The sequence below is a fragment of the Anarrhichthys ocellatus genome, unplaced genomic scaffold (genome assembly GCF_004355925.1).
Source record: "Anarrhichthys ocellatus isolate YVR2014 unplaced genomic scaffold, GSC_Weel_1.0 scaffold31, whole genome shotgun sequence".
NCBI lineage: Eukaryota > Metazoa > Chordata > Actinopteri > Perciformes > Anarhichadidae > Anarrhichthys > Anarrhichthys ocellatus.
The window spans coordinates 3,014,993-3,027,920 of NW_022280061.1; the positions used below are offsets into that span (position 1 = coordinate 3,014,993).

The 12,928-nt window shown below is 41.3% G+C and overlaps 2 protein-coding genes across 2 annotated transcripts; both read right to left on the minus strand.

The window, feature by feature from the left end:
• Positions 1 to 589: 589 nt before the first annotated feature.
• On the minus strand, positions 590 to 7,655 carry LOC116392783 (stromal membrane-associated protein 1-like). Its single transcript, XM_031864523.1, has 10 exons — positions 7,391 to 7,655; positions 6,802 to 6,935; positions 5,920 to 6,005; positions 5,727 to 5,802; positions 5,550 to 5,612; positions 5,352 to 5,427; positions 3,764 to 3,894; positions 2,878 to 3,085; positions 1,769 to 2,106; positions 590 to 1,257 (listed from the first exon to the last, which is right to left on the minus strand). Exons 1-10 carry the CDS (start codon positions 7,506 to 7,508, stop codon positions 1,123 to 1,125), a joined length of 1,365 nt encoding a protein of 454 aa, XP_031720383.1. The 5' UTR covers positions 7,509 to 7,655; the 3' UTR covers positions 590 to 1,122.
• A 291-nt stretch (positions 7,656 to 7,946) lies between these two features.
• Positions 7,947 to 11,479, minus strand: cenpk (centromere protein K). The gene is made up of 10 exons (XM_031864530.1): positions 11,417 to 11,479; positions 11,085 to 11,186; positions 10,897 to 10,953; positions 10,148 to 10,211; positions 9,782 to 9,828; positions 9,605 to 9,687; positions 9,375 to 9,473; positions 8,937 to 9,072; positions 8,802 to 8,855; positions 7,947 to 8,529 (listed from the first exon to the last, which is right to left on the minus strand). Exons 1-10 carry the CDS (start codon positions 11,417 to 11,419, stop codon positions 8,374 to 8,376), a joined length of 801 nt encoding a protein of 266 aa, XP_031720390.1. The 5' UTR covers positions 11,420 to 11,479; the 3' UTR covers positions 7,947 to 8,373.
• Between the last annotated feature and the right edge of the window lie 1,449 nt (positions 11,480 to 12,928).

A 12,928-nucleotide genomic window follows, 5' to 3' on the forward strand; every position in this document is an offset into this window, starting at 1 on the left:
TCACTTTATAGATATACCATATTATTTTTTTTTGTCCTACTATACTATTCCTCTTTTTAAAGGTACACTATGAATTGTTTCGACATACTATACTATGGATTTTTTTTTTAAATGCAACATACTATTCCATATTTTTTATAATACTATACCATTCATTTTTTTTGTCAAACTGTACTATGACTTATCATACTATAAAGTTTTTTGACATACAATATGAATTTCGACATGCTATATTGACTTTTCTATGAGTTTTTACATACTATAACTTTATCCATGACTTTTTAATGATTTCTTTGACTTACTATATGACTTTTTCTAGACATTCTTTAACATACTAAACTATGAATTTTCCCTCACATTTCTGACATACGAGTATTTTAGAATTAACAGCAGGGACGAGGCATTTGGCTTTGCTTAATTTTGTCCTCTTCCCGCTGATCAGCACATCTGGCTGATGCCGTTGAAGGTGCCTTATGTTTCTATTCACATGCCCTACCTGCATCTTTGGAGACCAAGTATAGGAGATAAAAGTGACCGTGTTCCTGCAGGTATATTTCTATACAGTGTGAATCATAGAAGACACATCAGAGCCATTTATTATCACTTTAATTTGATAGAGGAACCACAAGTACTTTAAAAGGTTATACAGCGCTGTACATTTTGGAGCAGTACTGACAGACTCGATAGTCATATCTTCTCCCGTTAAATACTATTCTTTTAAATGTTCTATATTCTTATAATAATACAGTGATACAATAAAAGCTTGTGTAACTGGTCCTGCAGCTTTTCTGATATGTCGATATCATTTTTGTTGGGACTGTTATTTCCTTGTAATTGTTTTCCAAAAAAGGAAAATAAAAGTTATGATCAAAAACCATATGACAGGCAGAAACTGCCAGGCTGTAATCCTGTACGACTCCCAATTCACTCACACAATAGAGAGAAAGAGAGACAGAGAAAGGGAGAAGGAAAAAAAGGAGATACAATTGTTATGTTCTGAAGGCTGGTCCGCGATGGAAATGGGCATCAGTTCATAGGGAGGTGCAAAGCAGCACAAGATATATTTTGCACTCTCTGCAACCTCGACTCTTACTCTGCCCAACCATCAAACTGCTCAAAGGCTCACTTCCATAGCTGTGTGCTCAGAGTCTGGCCAGATCCTGCGGCGGCCCATCCACCCATAGCTGACGGAGGCTGACCGAAGGCCATCTGGCCACCTGCACCGTTCAGAGTCAACCCCGACATCTGCTGATTCACCTGAGGAAGTCAGAGAGACCAATATCAACACTAGAGCATAACATCATGGATTGAAACCTGTAATATTATGATTCTGAACCCAACTATGTCCTGAAACTAGTCCGTGATCTCTGTAGTCGGGTTGAGACATGAGGAGGAAAAAGCATGCTTCTATTTAAAAAAAAAAAAAAAAAAAAAAAAAAAGTCAAATTTGAGCTTAAATCAAAGCTCCTCCTGCACAACCTCATCACTAGACTTCTTACTGGCTGCTTTGGTGTCTCCTTTCTGGCCTCTAGAGGTCAGGAATCAATCATTGCTGCTCCACTGGATGCTCTGTCCACATCCTGTGTAGTAACTTCACAATGCACTATGTGCAATGCATCATCATAGCTGGGTGTGGTCACGTGTAAAACTAACCACACCTGACAGACGCATATGAACATAAAGCTCTGCAATTTATAAAAAATTGTGATCTCAGTATTCACCAAAACAATCGTGATTATGATTAACATAGCTTCAGGGCTCTCCATACCTGACCCATGTTCCACTGAGCCTGCTGCCCAGGCTGGATGGCGTACATGCCCTGAGCAGGCACCATGCCTGCAGGCAACGCACCACCCGGTGGTCCCATCATCCTCGGTGCCATGCCCATCACACCGGTGGCTGGTGCATTCCCCATGAAGCCATTAGGCATCGTCATCCCAACCATCATGCCCGGACTGGGCCCCATCATGGCTGCCCCGCTCTGAGCCATCATGGCACCCATGACGGTTGTAGGCGGCATGGCTGTGCCCATGCCAGGGAAGGCCTGATAACCACCAGCGGCCTGGACAGGAAACTGCATCTGGGACGGGCCCATGAACATGCCGGCTGAGGAGGAAATAAGAAATGCAAAACACAGGGAAGAAGTTACACATACAAATATGTCTTTCAAGCCTGTACTGTGATAAGTGGGGTGTTTTCCAAAACTAGTTAAATATTTGGCTGTGTGTTTGTCTAAGGAGCCTGTTAATCAGGACGAGAGGTTTTGGCAGGTCTGTGGGACTGTGTTGGGACATACAAGCATGCATGTACTCGCTCCTTATGGATTCCGTTACCTTGGTGAGGAAAACCAAGGTAATGCTGATCTAGCCCAGGGGTTTTCAAAGTTTGACACGGTGGGCCTCCCCAAGGACAACATCAAGACAACTGCAGCCCCAAGTTTGGGAACTATAGTTTCCATAACTTGGGGGATGTAAACCGGACGTATATGAAGGCAGTGAGTTAGTTGTGGGCAACAACTGGATCCCCATTTTCTTTGCCTATTATAACAGGATAACTCTGAAGTTATAGGAAACATCTTTATTTCTATGATTTCTTGGCAGGTTTATGGGGGGTTGACAGAGTAAAGTACCAAAAGCTGGAATTAAATGTCGAGTCAGATTTGCAATCTCTCCTGCTTATTATTTGAGTTACGGATTTAAATAAAAAAAAAAAAAAGTAGGCCAACTTTAGGCAAACGTCTTTTGTTTAGCGATTACAGGGTTTTGTAGGAAACATATACAACGCTTTAGGTATCAAGAAACGTAATGCCAATGGCGTTACAATAAGAAAATGACTTGGGTTGTATTTCACATTATTTCTAAACAGTCGCGTCCTCACCAGCGGGGGCCTGTTGGGACATGCTGTTGGTTCCATACAGGGACAAGATGGAGTCCTTGGACAGCGGCTTCTTGGCCGTGTCTTCAGTCTTCGTGGTGCTGCTGGTGTCACTGAACAAGTCCAGGTCTCCCTGCACCGACCCCGAGCTGGCTCCGCCTCCTGCTGCTCGAGCTTGTGTCGGAGTGCCGGCTGCGTTACTGGAGCTCACCTGACAGAGAGCAAATGTTTTGGATGATTGTATCGAATAACAGTGACTTGAGTTTAAAACATCAGCAGCTCAATATGACACCTGTCCAGACAGAACATGTTTCAAATGAATCAACAAGTTATCATCAACAAAGGTTCCATCATTAAATCAAATTACATTTAATTAACGTTTACGACCTACTTGCCATACAGCCATCAGCTATTAGACAGAATGGCTTCCGCGTTTTTCTTCATGTATAAATGGAGTGAATATACCGTCCTGCATGATAATCCCCATATCTCAGCTGTGGACTGTTGGTCGACTGTTAGTAGCTTTAACATCCGACAGGCTCGGTGGTAATCAAATCCCCCAGACATAACAACAAGTCGCTTTACCAGTACTACTTGTATTGTGTGACTGACTGACTGACTCTGACACACACGCACACACACGCACACACACACACACACACACACACACACACACACACACACACACACACACTCTTTCACCGTCTCTCAGTATTGCCGTTTCTGTCTTGTGGGCTATTGATGCTGGTAGTTATCATTTGACTTTTTATGTTCTACTGCACACTTAATTTCAGTTGTACAACTAGACAACCATTACTGTGAAGCCCTCCTGAGCATCATTCAGAGATTAGTACTAAATCTGGACGGGGGAATTCTTGCTGGATTTTACCTGAGAAAACTGAGCTGCAGATGAAGATGAAGGGAGGGGGTTGGATACCATCGGGCCGAATATATCCAGGTCATTGTTGTTCTGGTTTGTGCTCGAGCTTCCATTGTTAGCCGACGCGGCCGCCGGTACGTCTGTGACAGAGAGGTTTAAAGAACTGGTTTTACAGGTAGAGATGAAGAGCTCACGGTCAGAGAAAACAGGTGCTGGACTATTTTGACACGACACAACTCCCCACTGACATTCTACCTGAATTCACTTCGCAAGAATTTATTGTTGTATAATTGCAATTGCTGTAAAGAGGTGTGTAAAACAAACAGAGCTTATGTTTGCTAATGTGAGAACACGCGTCATCTTTCTACTCATTTAACTGCAATGCCCTCCCACAGCGGCAGAACAGCTTTCACAGGCAGCATAACGGTTATCACAGTAGAACATGTATCAGCTTGCCCTCATTAGCTCATCGATCACAAAACATCAAACAGTGCAAAGCTCCTCAGTAGCATAAATATGTCCTCTTACTTTAAATTAAATCACTGTAATGAAGTGAAACACCCATATTCAGAGTACACAAATCAATAGACAAACAATAACCTGTTGTTCTAGCTCACCATTTATGGACCATGAGAAACAACTCATTTTCTACACATCAATGTAGAAATGTCCACATAAATGCTACTCATACACTGGAAGACCTGCTGCAAGTGAGCCAGCAATGGACCCACGAGCAACATGTTTCCATGCGGTTGTCATAAATGTGCTGTGAGCCACTGAGATAAGGTGTTGCCTCCATTCGTGATGTGTCAAACTGTCCTCATTTTATCCCGTATAATATTTAAGGCTGGTCCTCCAAAGAAAAAAAGGTCCAAACATAAATGTAAAAAACAAGAAGTTACAAGTCATACAAGTTACAAGGCATACACGGTGACTGAGTCAGCAGCTTTAACACTTCCTCTGACAAACTCACAAAAACAAACCTTGCAGTGGTTCACTGGCTCAACAGCAACTTAAAAGAACAACAGACTTCATTAAAGTTCTCGTACCGATAAGATAAGATAGCGGATCAGAATGGTTTGTCTGCTTCTCGTCAGATGAGAGTAACAGGAACGTACAGTCACAGTAACTGATGTGTTACACAGGGAACCAACTGAAAGGGGAACGCAGTGTCTTTTGACATCACGCTCAAGTCCACTGCTTGATTATTACACATTGAGCCGACAAGTTAACAGTGATGACAACTCAAGCTACAGATGGAGACAGTCATGGTTTGGCCCTCCGCCTCACAGGACTACCAAGTCACTCAGTGGAGTTCTCCTCTTCATTGAAAAGGTATACAATCACAGCCATAACATGCCACAGCATGCTACACCAAGAAAGAGTTACAGGCATCTCATCACACATACAGTCAAATTAAATACAAATCAGAAATCCGAAATTACACAGCACCGTTATATACCGCCCATAAAACCTCCAAACTCCCGGCCCAATGAGTTTATAGTCATCCGCTCAAACAATTACAAGCTGAAAACTTATTTAGTCGGATTCCATAAATATCTCAGGCAGCACATTCATAAGACACCGAGATCCTCACCGAGGCCGAGGAGGTTCACAGAGGGTTCTGAAGTCTTAGCGGGGCTGACTTTGGGAGCTGGCCTGGACTCCTCACTCTAAAAAAGAAAAGAAAAAGTTAGTTAAAATAAATTTTAAAAAGTAAGGAAAACTCCATATGGGACAAAACTAATGCTGAGGAGGACGTTCATACAACAGCTCTACGGTGTGAGACACTTACCTTGCTGTAGGACGACACCTTGCTGCCTCGGTCTGGCTCCCTCTCTTTCTTACCGTCTTTTGGCTAAAAAAAAAACAAAAAACAAAAGAAACAGAACAAACTGAATAAAAGTGTGTACACTACTTTTAAAAGCATGTACAATATATATATTTAGTAGTAAAAACACTGGATACATACACTGCTCCCATTGGTCACATTCTTGCTGTAGTATTTCTTCTTCTCATATTTATCCCTGATGAAGAATTCCACAGCTCTTAGGTCAGAGTTAAGAGAAAAAGGGCAACAAACGAGTGAAAACGGAACAGCTTCAGTAGATACAGTGCGGCACTTTCAAGTTATCGTAAGCGTGCCTGCTGATAGTGAAGGATACTGGTCTGTTTGAGGTCTTCTGAAGCTTTCTGGAAGGTTTGCCTCATAAAGCCGCCTGCCATTGGTGTTACCCATATCCTGTATACTCTAAAAAACAATAAAGGGAAGGACAGAGAGGTTTATAGAAATCAGAGGCTGTTCATATATGCATGTTTAAGTACTTCAAGGGGCACTCAATCCAATTTGCACATGACGATTAGTTTGCTCATCAAGGAGAGTATGATGTGTTCTCTATTGGAGCTTTCTGATGCTTGTGATATAAACTAGGGCCGTGGAGTTTGACAGCTGGTCGTATGCCAGGCAGGCTGAGAGGAAGGCTGGTGGGAAAACTCAGATTTAAATACCTTGGACCACAACTCATGTAAGACACATATTTAGTAAACATTTCGGGCATTACAAAGTATTCAAAACTGCCAAGTAGAATATTTTGGAGTGTGTCCTAGTCATACTTATAACTTGTATGCTCATGTTATCAGTAATCTTCTGATCAGCGTAGTGACAGACCCTATCAGTTTACATTATGGGAGTTTTAGTATCTGGTATGTTTGAAGCTTGACTTGCAATAAGGGACTAAAAGTTAAGATCTCTCACCATCTACCAAGTTTACTGAGGCGCAGTGCTAATTTATTGAGAGTACCCCCTTTATAATAAATGTGCAGTCCTGTCACAGGTCTGAGGATTGGAAGAGGAAAGGCGGGTTGTCAATAGAGGACAGATATGCACAAGTAGAAGGATGCTGAAATCAATCTCCTTAATAAGTCCCATGCAACAAAGATTTTGCAATAATGTCTCGCAAAACGATTTAAACTGATTTAGTATTTGGGGAAATAAAAAGCATCGTCTTCTGTAATTGAACCAAAGTCCATAGAGAACAAAACAATACCTGCATTTGTTCTGAAGTCCATTGGTCCAGGTTGACTGATTTGACTCTGGATATGTGCACTCCCAGGTTCCTGTGGATGCCAGCACACCTGATGCACATGAATACTCCCAGATTCCAGGATGCCCATCGTGGACCTGAAACACACACAAAAAAACAAAAAAAGGATTGTGATTTGATTATGGAGAGATGTCTGAAGAAGATAAACATAAACATGCAAGATCTTGTAGTGACTTTAAGTACCAAAAGCAAGCTCTGTATTCTTTACCAACGACCCAACATGAAAACAAGCGTCAGCTTCCTGTGGAGACACTTGTAAAACAACCGACAGAAGAGCTGCAGGCGGCGTTAAGGGAGAGGTGTTGCTCCTGTAGCTTCAGAGAAGTTAGCTTGCTAGTTAGCCACTTAGTTTAGCTTCAGGGGATGTCAGCTGACTAGCTTGAGCTGCAGTTACCCACTAGCGAGTTAGCTCAGCTAAGCTAACCAACCCAGATGCTACATAGTTAGAGCGCGCGAGCGACGGATCCGGAGTGAAAACGTTGACTCTGTGAAGTTTAATTTTTTTTTAAAGTCGATAGTGTGACTGTCGTACCTTTAGCCTCGCAGTCGGCGCAGTACTTGTTGTCTTCCTCTCTCAGCATTTTGGACAGGATGGCCTGGTGCTGCTCGTTGAGTTTCTGGGACTTCTCTCTCTCCGAGCGGGTCGCCATAAGTACGGCTTTAGTTGGACTCCTTTAATAAAAAAATAACTCTACTTTAATCAGTCGTGAATCGAGTTAAGTTTCTCATAAAAGACCATAATCAGAGCGACGGACGCCTCAGAGCGAGATGTGAAAACACCCGGAACCGGAATCCCGTCTCCGCCCACAGGAGCGCTAAAGCTGACGCCGCGGATGCATCTGATTGGACGACAGTTCTGACGTCACCTGACGCACGAAGTTCCTCATGAAATAAGTTTTGCATTTTCATAAAAAAAAAAAAAAAAATGAATGTCATTATAATTTGGACTGGAAAGATGGCTACTGGTTGCCTCCATCAACCGTGAGAAGACAATCAATGATCCCAGATGTTTTTTTCCCTTAACAAAACTCAACATCTGCAGTTCACAAGTTTATTGAACATGAAAATATATACATAAAAAACAACAATTCACCCTTTGGGCACCTGAAGGCTTCAAAAAGTCCCCTTATAAGCAACTCAAACATATTTTAATGAAACCAAATTCATAGTCATAAATGCACCTACATTTCTCATTGATGATTACATCGTGCCATTAAAAACAGCTATGAATTAGGATCAAAGGAAATATGTACTTAAGAGAAAATATCAACACTAATGATATAAGACTTTAATGTCGGTGTTCTCAGATGTTTTAAATGACTCATGGTTTAAAAATACTTGTGAAACCTAATTTAATAATCACACTTCATTATATGGCTAACCTCATATCTTTCCCAGCAGTTGGTTTTCATATGAGCTCACGTAAATATACATAATGACAACACTATACAATCAGACTCAAACTACAAACACTAGCAGATAAGTGGTGCTTAAGATGCCTGATGCACCGCTGCCTTAACAGAAGGTTTCCAGGCGGATCTTGAAGTTGTTCTGCTGGTGCCTCACTGCAATGCCGTAGCGGAGCAGCATCTCCGTGTACGGGGGCCAGAATGTGTTGTCCACTGTCACGTAGGGGTCGTGTGGTGTATTCAGGACCTTGTTCATGAGCAGCTGTGGGGGAACGGAGGGAGATCGGTGTTAAGTAAGGGTGATACCACCTATAAAGTATGCAGGTAGGCTTTTACAAAGAGACAGGTCAATAGTTTTGGATTTCTTTCTCCATTTGACAATACACACTGGAAAGAGACGCCAGGAGAGAGATGACGTGACAAAAGTACCTTCGTATAAATCTGTATTATCATATTTGAAACTGACTCCTTTCACTTAAAGCAAGGAAACATAATTGGACATGAAAGCTGATTATGTAGAGCATCAAAACCCACCTCAAGAATTTCATTAAGTGAAATCAAGTCTTCGTCTAACTCCTGGGTAATGTTCTGAAAATATAAACAAAAGATGGTTATCTGGTGCAGTAACAGCACGGGTTTGGCGCGTTAACACAGAACAGGCCGCTGCACCTTCTTCTTCCTGTTGGCACTGGATTCATTCTGAGGGAGAGGGACGTGCTTCTCCAGTACGTCGCCCAGAGACTCCATCAACCTCTCCTGGTAGACCTTCATTTTATGGATTTTTGCCTTGGTGTCCTGCAGTATACTGTGGAATGCACATGTCAATACAAACACACACACACACACACATAGATTTTAGTTCATACATACAGTTGTCAGAGTTAAACCTATGTGTGCTTCAGTGCTCTTGTATGTTTCCTACCAGGCTGTAGGCGACAATTAGCCTGTGTGGCTAAATCTGGCACATTTACAGGATGGACTCAAGTGTGTGTGTGTGTGTGTTAGTAAATGTGCATTGTCCCTTCTTTAATAAAGAAAATGTGTTCTGCTGCCCTCCAGTGGCGATACCCCTCAGAGCTTGAACTCCTGGTTCAGTGTGACGCTCACCTCTGTTCGGATAATTTCCCCCTTTCCGTTTTAAGTCGTTCAACGTGGTCATTGGCGGCTATCAGCGCCTGTTTCTTCTCCTCCAACCACTTCTGTTCACTAGAATACATCGACTTTCAGAACAATACACTGAGCAAAACAAATGAAAATCTTCCATTCACGTCTGAGGAACATGTATATGCTCTGAGAAAAGACTGTAAGTCTGCACTACAACTAAAAGATGTACGCACAGTTCTTTAGTTTCTCTCAGTTTGTCTCTCTTTGCTTCATGGCAAGAAACAACCATCTCAAGTTCAGAGCACAGCTTGAGCATCTGTGGAAAACAAGGTGGGGAAACGGATCGTATGACAAGAACTGAATTTAAATAAGAAACATTCTTCAATGTTACATTTCACACACAGACGTACCTCCTCTTTTCCAGCCTGAAGTAAAACTTCTGAATTTGATATCAGCACTGGATAGAGCAAAAACAGATAAACAAATACGATAAACACATTTCTAAAATGATAATATTGCAAACATTAGATACAGCAGGTATAACTATTTAAATGTATGGGAAAGCCTGGAATCTCAATTTAAGTAAATTGAGAATAAATCTTGATTCAAGAGAAATGTTTGTTGATTTCAAACCAGTTTAAATTGTTTCTTTTTGAAATGTAGAATGACGTTAACTGTAACTGTGGCACACGACTTTGGTGCTGATTTGAGATATTTCAGTTGTAAACACTTATATTTCATTTCTGTTACAGCTTCAGTGTGAACAGAGGACGTACATTCTGGCTCCACGGTCAGCCACTGCTTCAGTTCAGCTTCTGTTGCCATCAGTCGATTTACTGCCTGATGAAAGATATTCACACATTAAACACATTTATGAAGGCTATTAATTAGTTCTTAAGTTATTTACATACATCAATATCACACCCTAATGAATGTAAAACAAATAAACCGACAATATTTAGTAAAATATGACACGGTAAATTCAAACTAAACAATGGTTTAGTGTAAAGCTCTCTAATGGATATATCATCTTGTTTTTCTATGATGTCATACCTTTAGGGACGCACAGTATGTGTGATGCAAAAAAAAAAAAAACGAGGATTAACCAACTTTAAAATGCTAAATTAGTCGTAAACATTTGTAGCATACTTATGGCTTGTTATTTCCATCTGCGGCACCGTTGAGAAGAAGCCTCTTTGACAGCTCTCTCATTTGTCTAAATTGAGTTTCCCTTAAACCACAGAGCGTTTAAAGTTACAAGAAGAACTTGTGTCGTCTGCCCTTCCCTGTGCTGCGTCACTGCGTTGCCTCATTGATTGTTGATTAGTCAGATAAATAGGTTACTTCTCTGTAAAGACCTTTGATGTACGTTATGCGTACAGCAAAGGGCTGTATGAATATGAAGTTTTGAAGATGTTCTAAGTAATTTAAAGCAACACCAACGTCAGTGTTTTCATCAGTAACATTGAGAAAAGATGATATAGAAACTGAAAAGTACAGCAATGAACATGTACAAGCATCTCACCTGCTCCTGAGGATTCTCACAGGACTCTGGTTCACACAGAATAATCTCATTCTGAAGCTGCAACACAAAGGGACACACACACACGCACACGCACACACACGCACACACACACACAGTCTGCAGTTGGAACCTTCTCTGCACATCCAGTGGCTGGTTGGAGAGGACAGCCCGGCTAAACATCACTTTACCTTTTCCAGCTGAGCGAACTGCTCCTCGCACTGGTCCATCAGCTCACTCTGAGCGGCCTCGGACAGCTCCGCTGCTGCCTGGCCGCCGAGCTTCACCTCAGCCTGAACACGGGAATAATGAAATGCAACAAACAGCGTCGATTTGCATTCGGATATGTTTTTGGATACTTAGCACAGCACGGACACATTTGCCCCAGTGCACCGGTGAGGATTCGTGCTCGTTCACATTAACAGGACCGATGTTCTCGGCAATTAATGTGAACACGTCTCGCTTTACATCGCAGTGTACATATTTGCGCTACACGAATTAGTCAGAGGAAATCCAGTCTTACCATAATTTGCGAATTTTTTCTCCACAACACGGAAACCAACAACAACAGACGCTCCTTTTTCAAAATACCGCCAACACTGATGACGTAGCGTCTGCGACAGAGGGGAGTGCTGACGAGCGTCGACGCTGCGCTGGACTGCGCATGTTCAGTGCGGTCTCCAGAACTGCGACCCGCAGATATGCAGATTAGACTGTTTTTTTTTCCAGGGGAAACGGGTAAGTGAGTAGAAAACGTTTGCTTCTGATGATTAATCTGTGAATGCTGGGAGCAAAACGCAGAAACCCTGCAGCAATTAACACACAGTTCTTCAGCACTGAGGGGTTTATTGTTTTCTCTCTTCGACAGAAAAAACAAAGCCAAAGCAAAGTAGGCCAATTCTAGGTGGCTTAAATAACAGAAGTAAAATAAATATTCAAATATACTGTAACCTACTTAAGTATAACATTGAGGTGCTGGTGCTTTACTTGAGTATTTTCTTTTAAAGCTACTCTACTTCAACTTACATTTCAGAGGAGGATACCTTGCTCTTTTTACTAACTGCCTTTATCCGCACTACAATAATGTGACAGCTAGTTATAGCTAGTTACTAGTTGCTTTAAAGCTAAAGATTTTTCATACAAAAGCGTATTCTCATTTAGTTGATGCATTAGTAATAATACTTCAACATTGTAACACAAAGGGGCCATTTAGTATTTTACTTCATATACTTTAATTACATTCTGAAGATAATACTTCTGCAGGTCCACTTAAGAAAGGTTTAAAATGCCAGACTTGTGGAGTCATTTGAGGTTCTACCTCTGGCTGATTAAAAGATCAAAACTCAGTCGGTCCTTTTCCACCTTCGCTTAATATTAGGTTACACATAGGCTAGAATTTAATAGAAATATGCTGCTTTTCCCCCCATTTAATTACACTCAACCTGTAAAACAGTGTGTGTTCAGTACAGGGAGCTTGCCAGGGTCCGGTAAGGGTGCAGGTCTAGTTGGTGTCTCTATGTGTCCAAATGTGTTGGTCAGTAGCCCAGTATTGTACAGTAAGACGGAAACTGACACCAGAGCACTATTGTTATCCTGAACATGGTATTACTTACTGGCTCTCGAATAAGTCTAATATGATATTAATACTGATATTAAGCCTGCACCAAGAAGCAAGTTCTTACCCAAATCAAACTCAATTACCAAGAATGTAACAGATTTTCAGATCAAAACAAAATTCAATGAATTTTCTTTGGGAAACACAGACTTTACATTTAGATTGATTTAGATTTGTATCTGCCTTCTTAGCTCCACCGTTACCATTCAATTGCAAAATATCTCATCTTATCCAATTTCAGTGATTTGTTTTTCTTTCATAGTCTAATGTGTTAACCACTTTTAGTTTATATACATTACATTTCCTATAATTCTTATGTAGTAAATGATGCACAATCTATCTATTTATAACAGGTTTAACTTGTATTTTTAGAGAGAGAGAGAGAGAGAGAGAGAGAGAGAGAGAGAGAGAGAGAGAGAG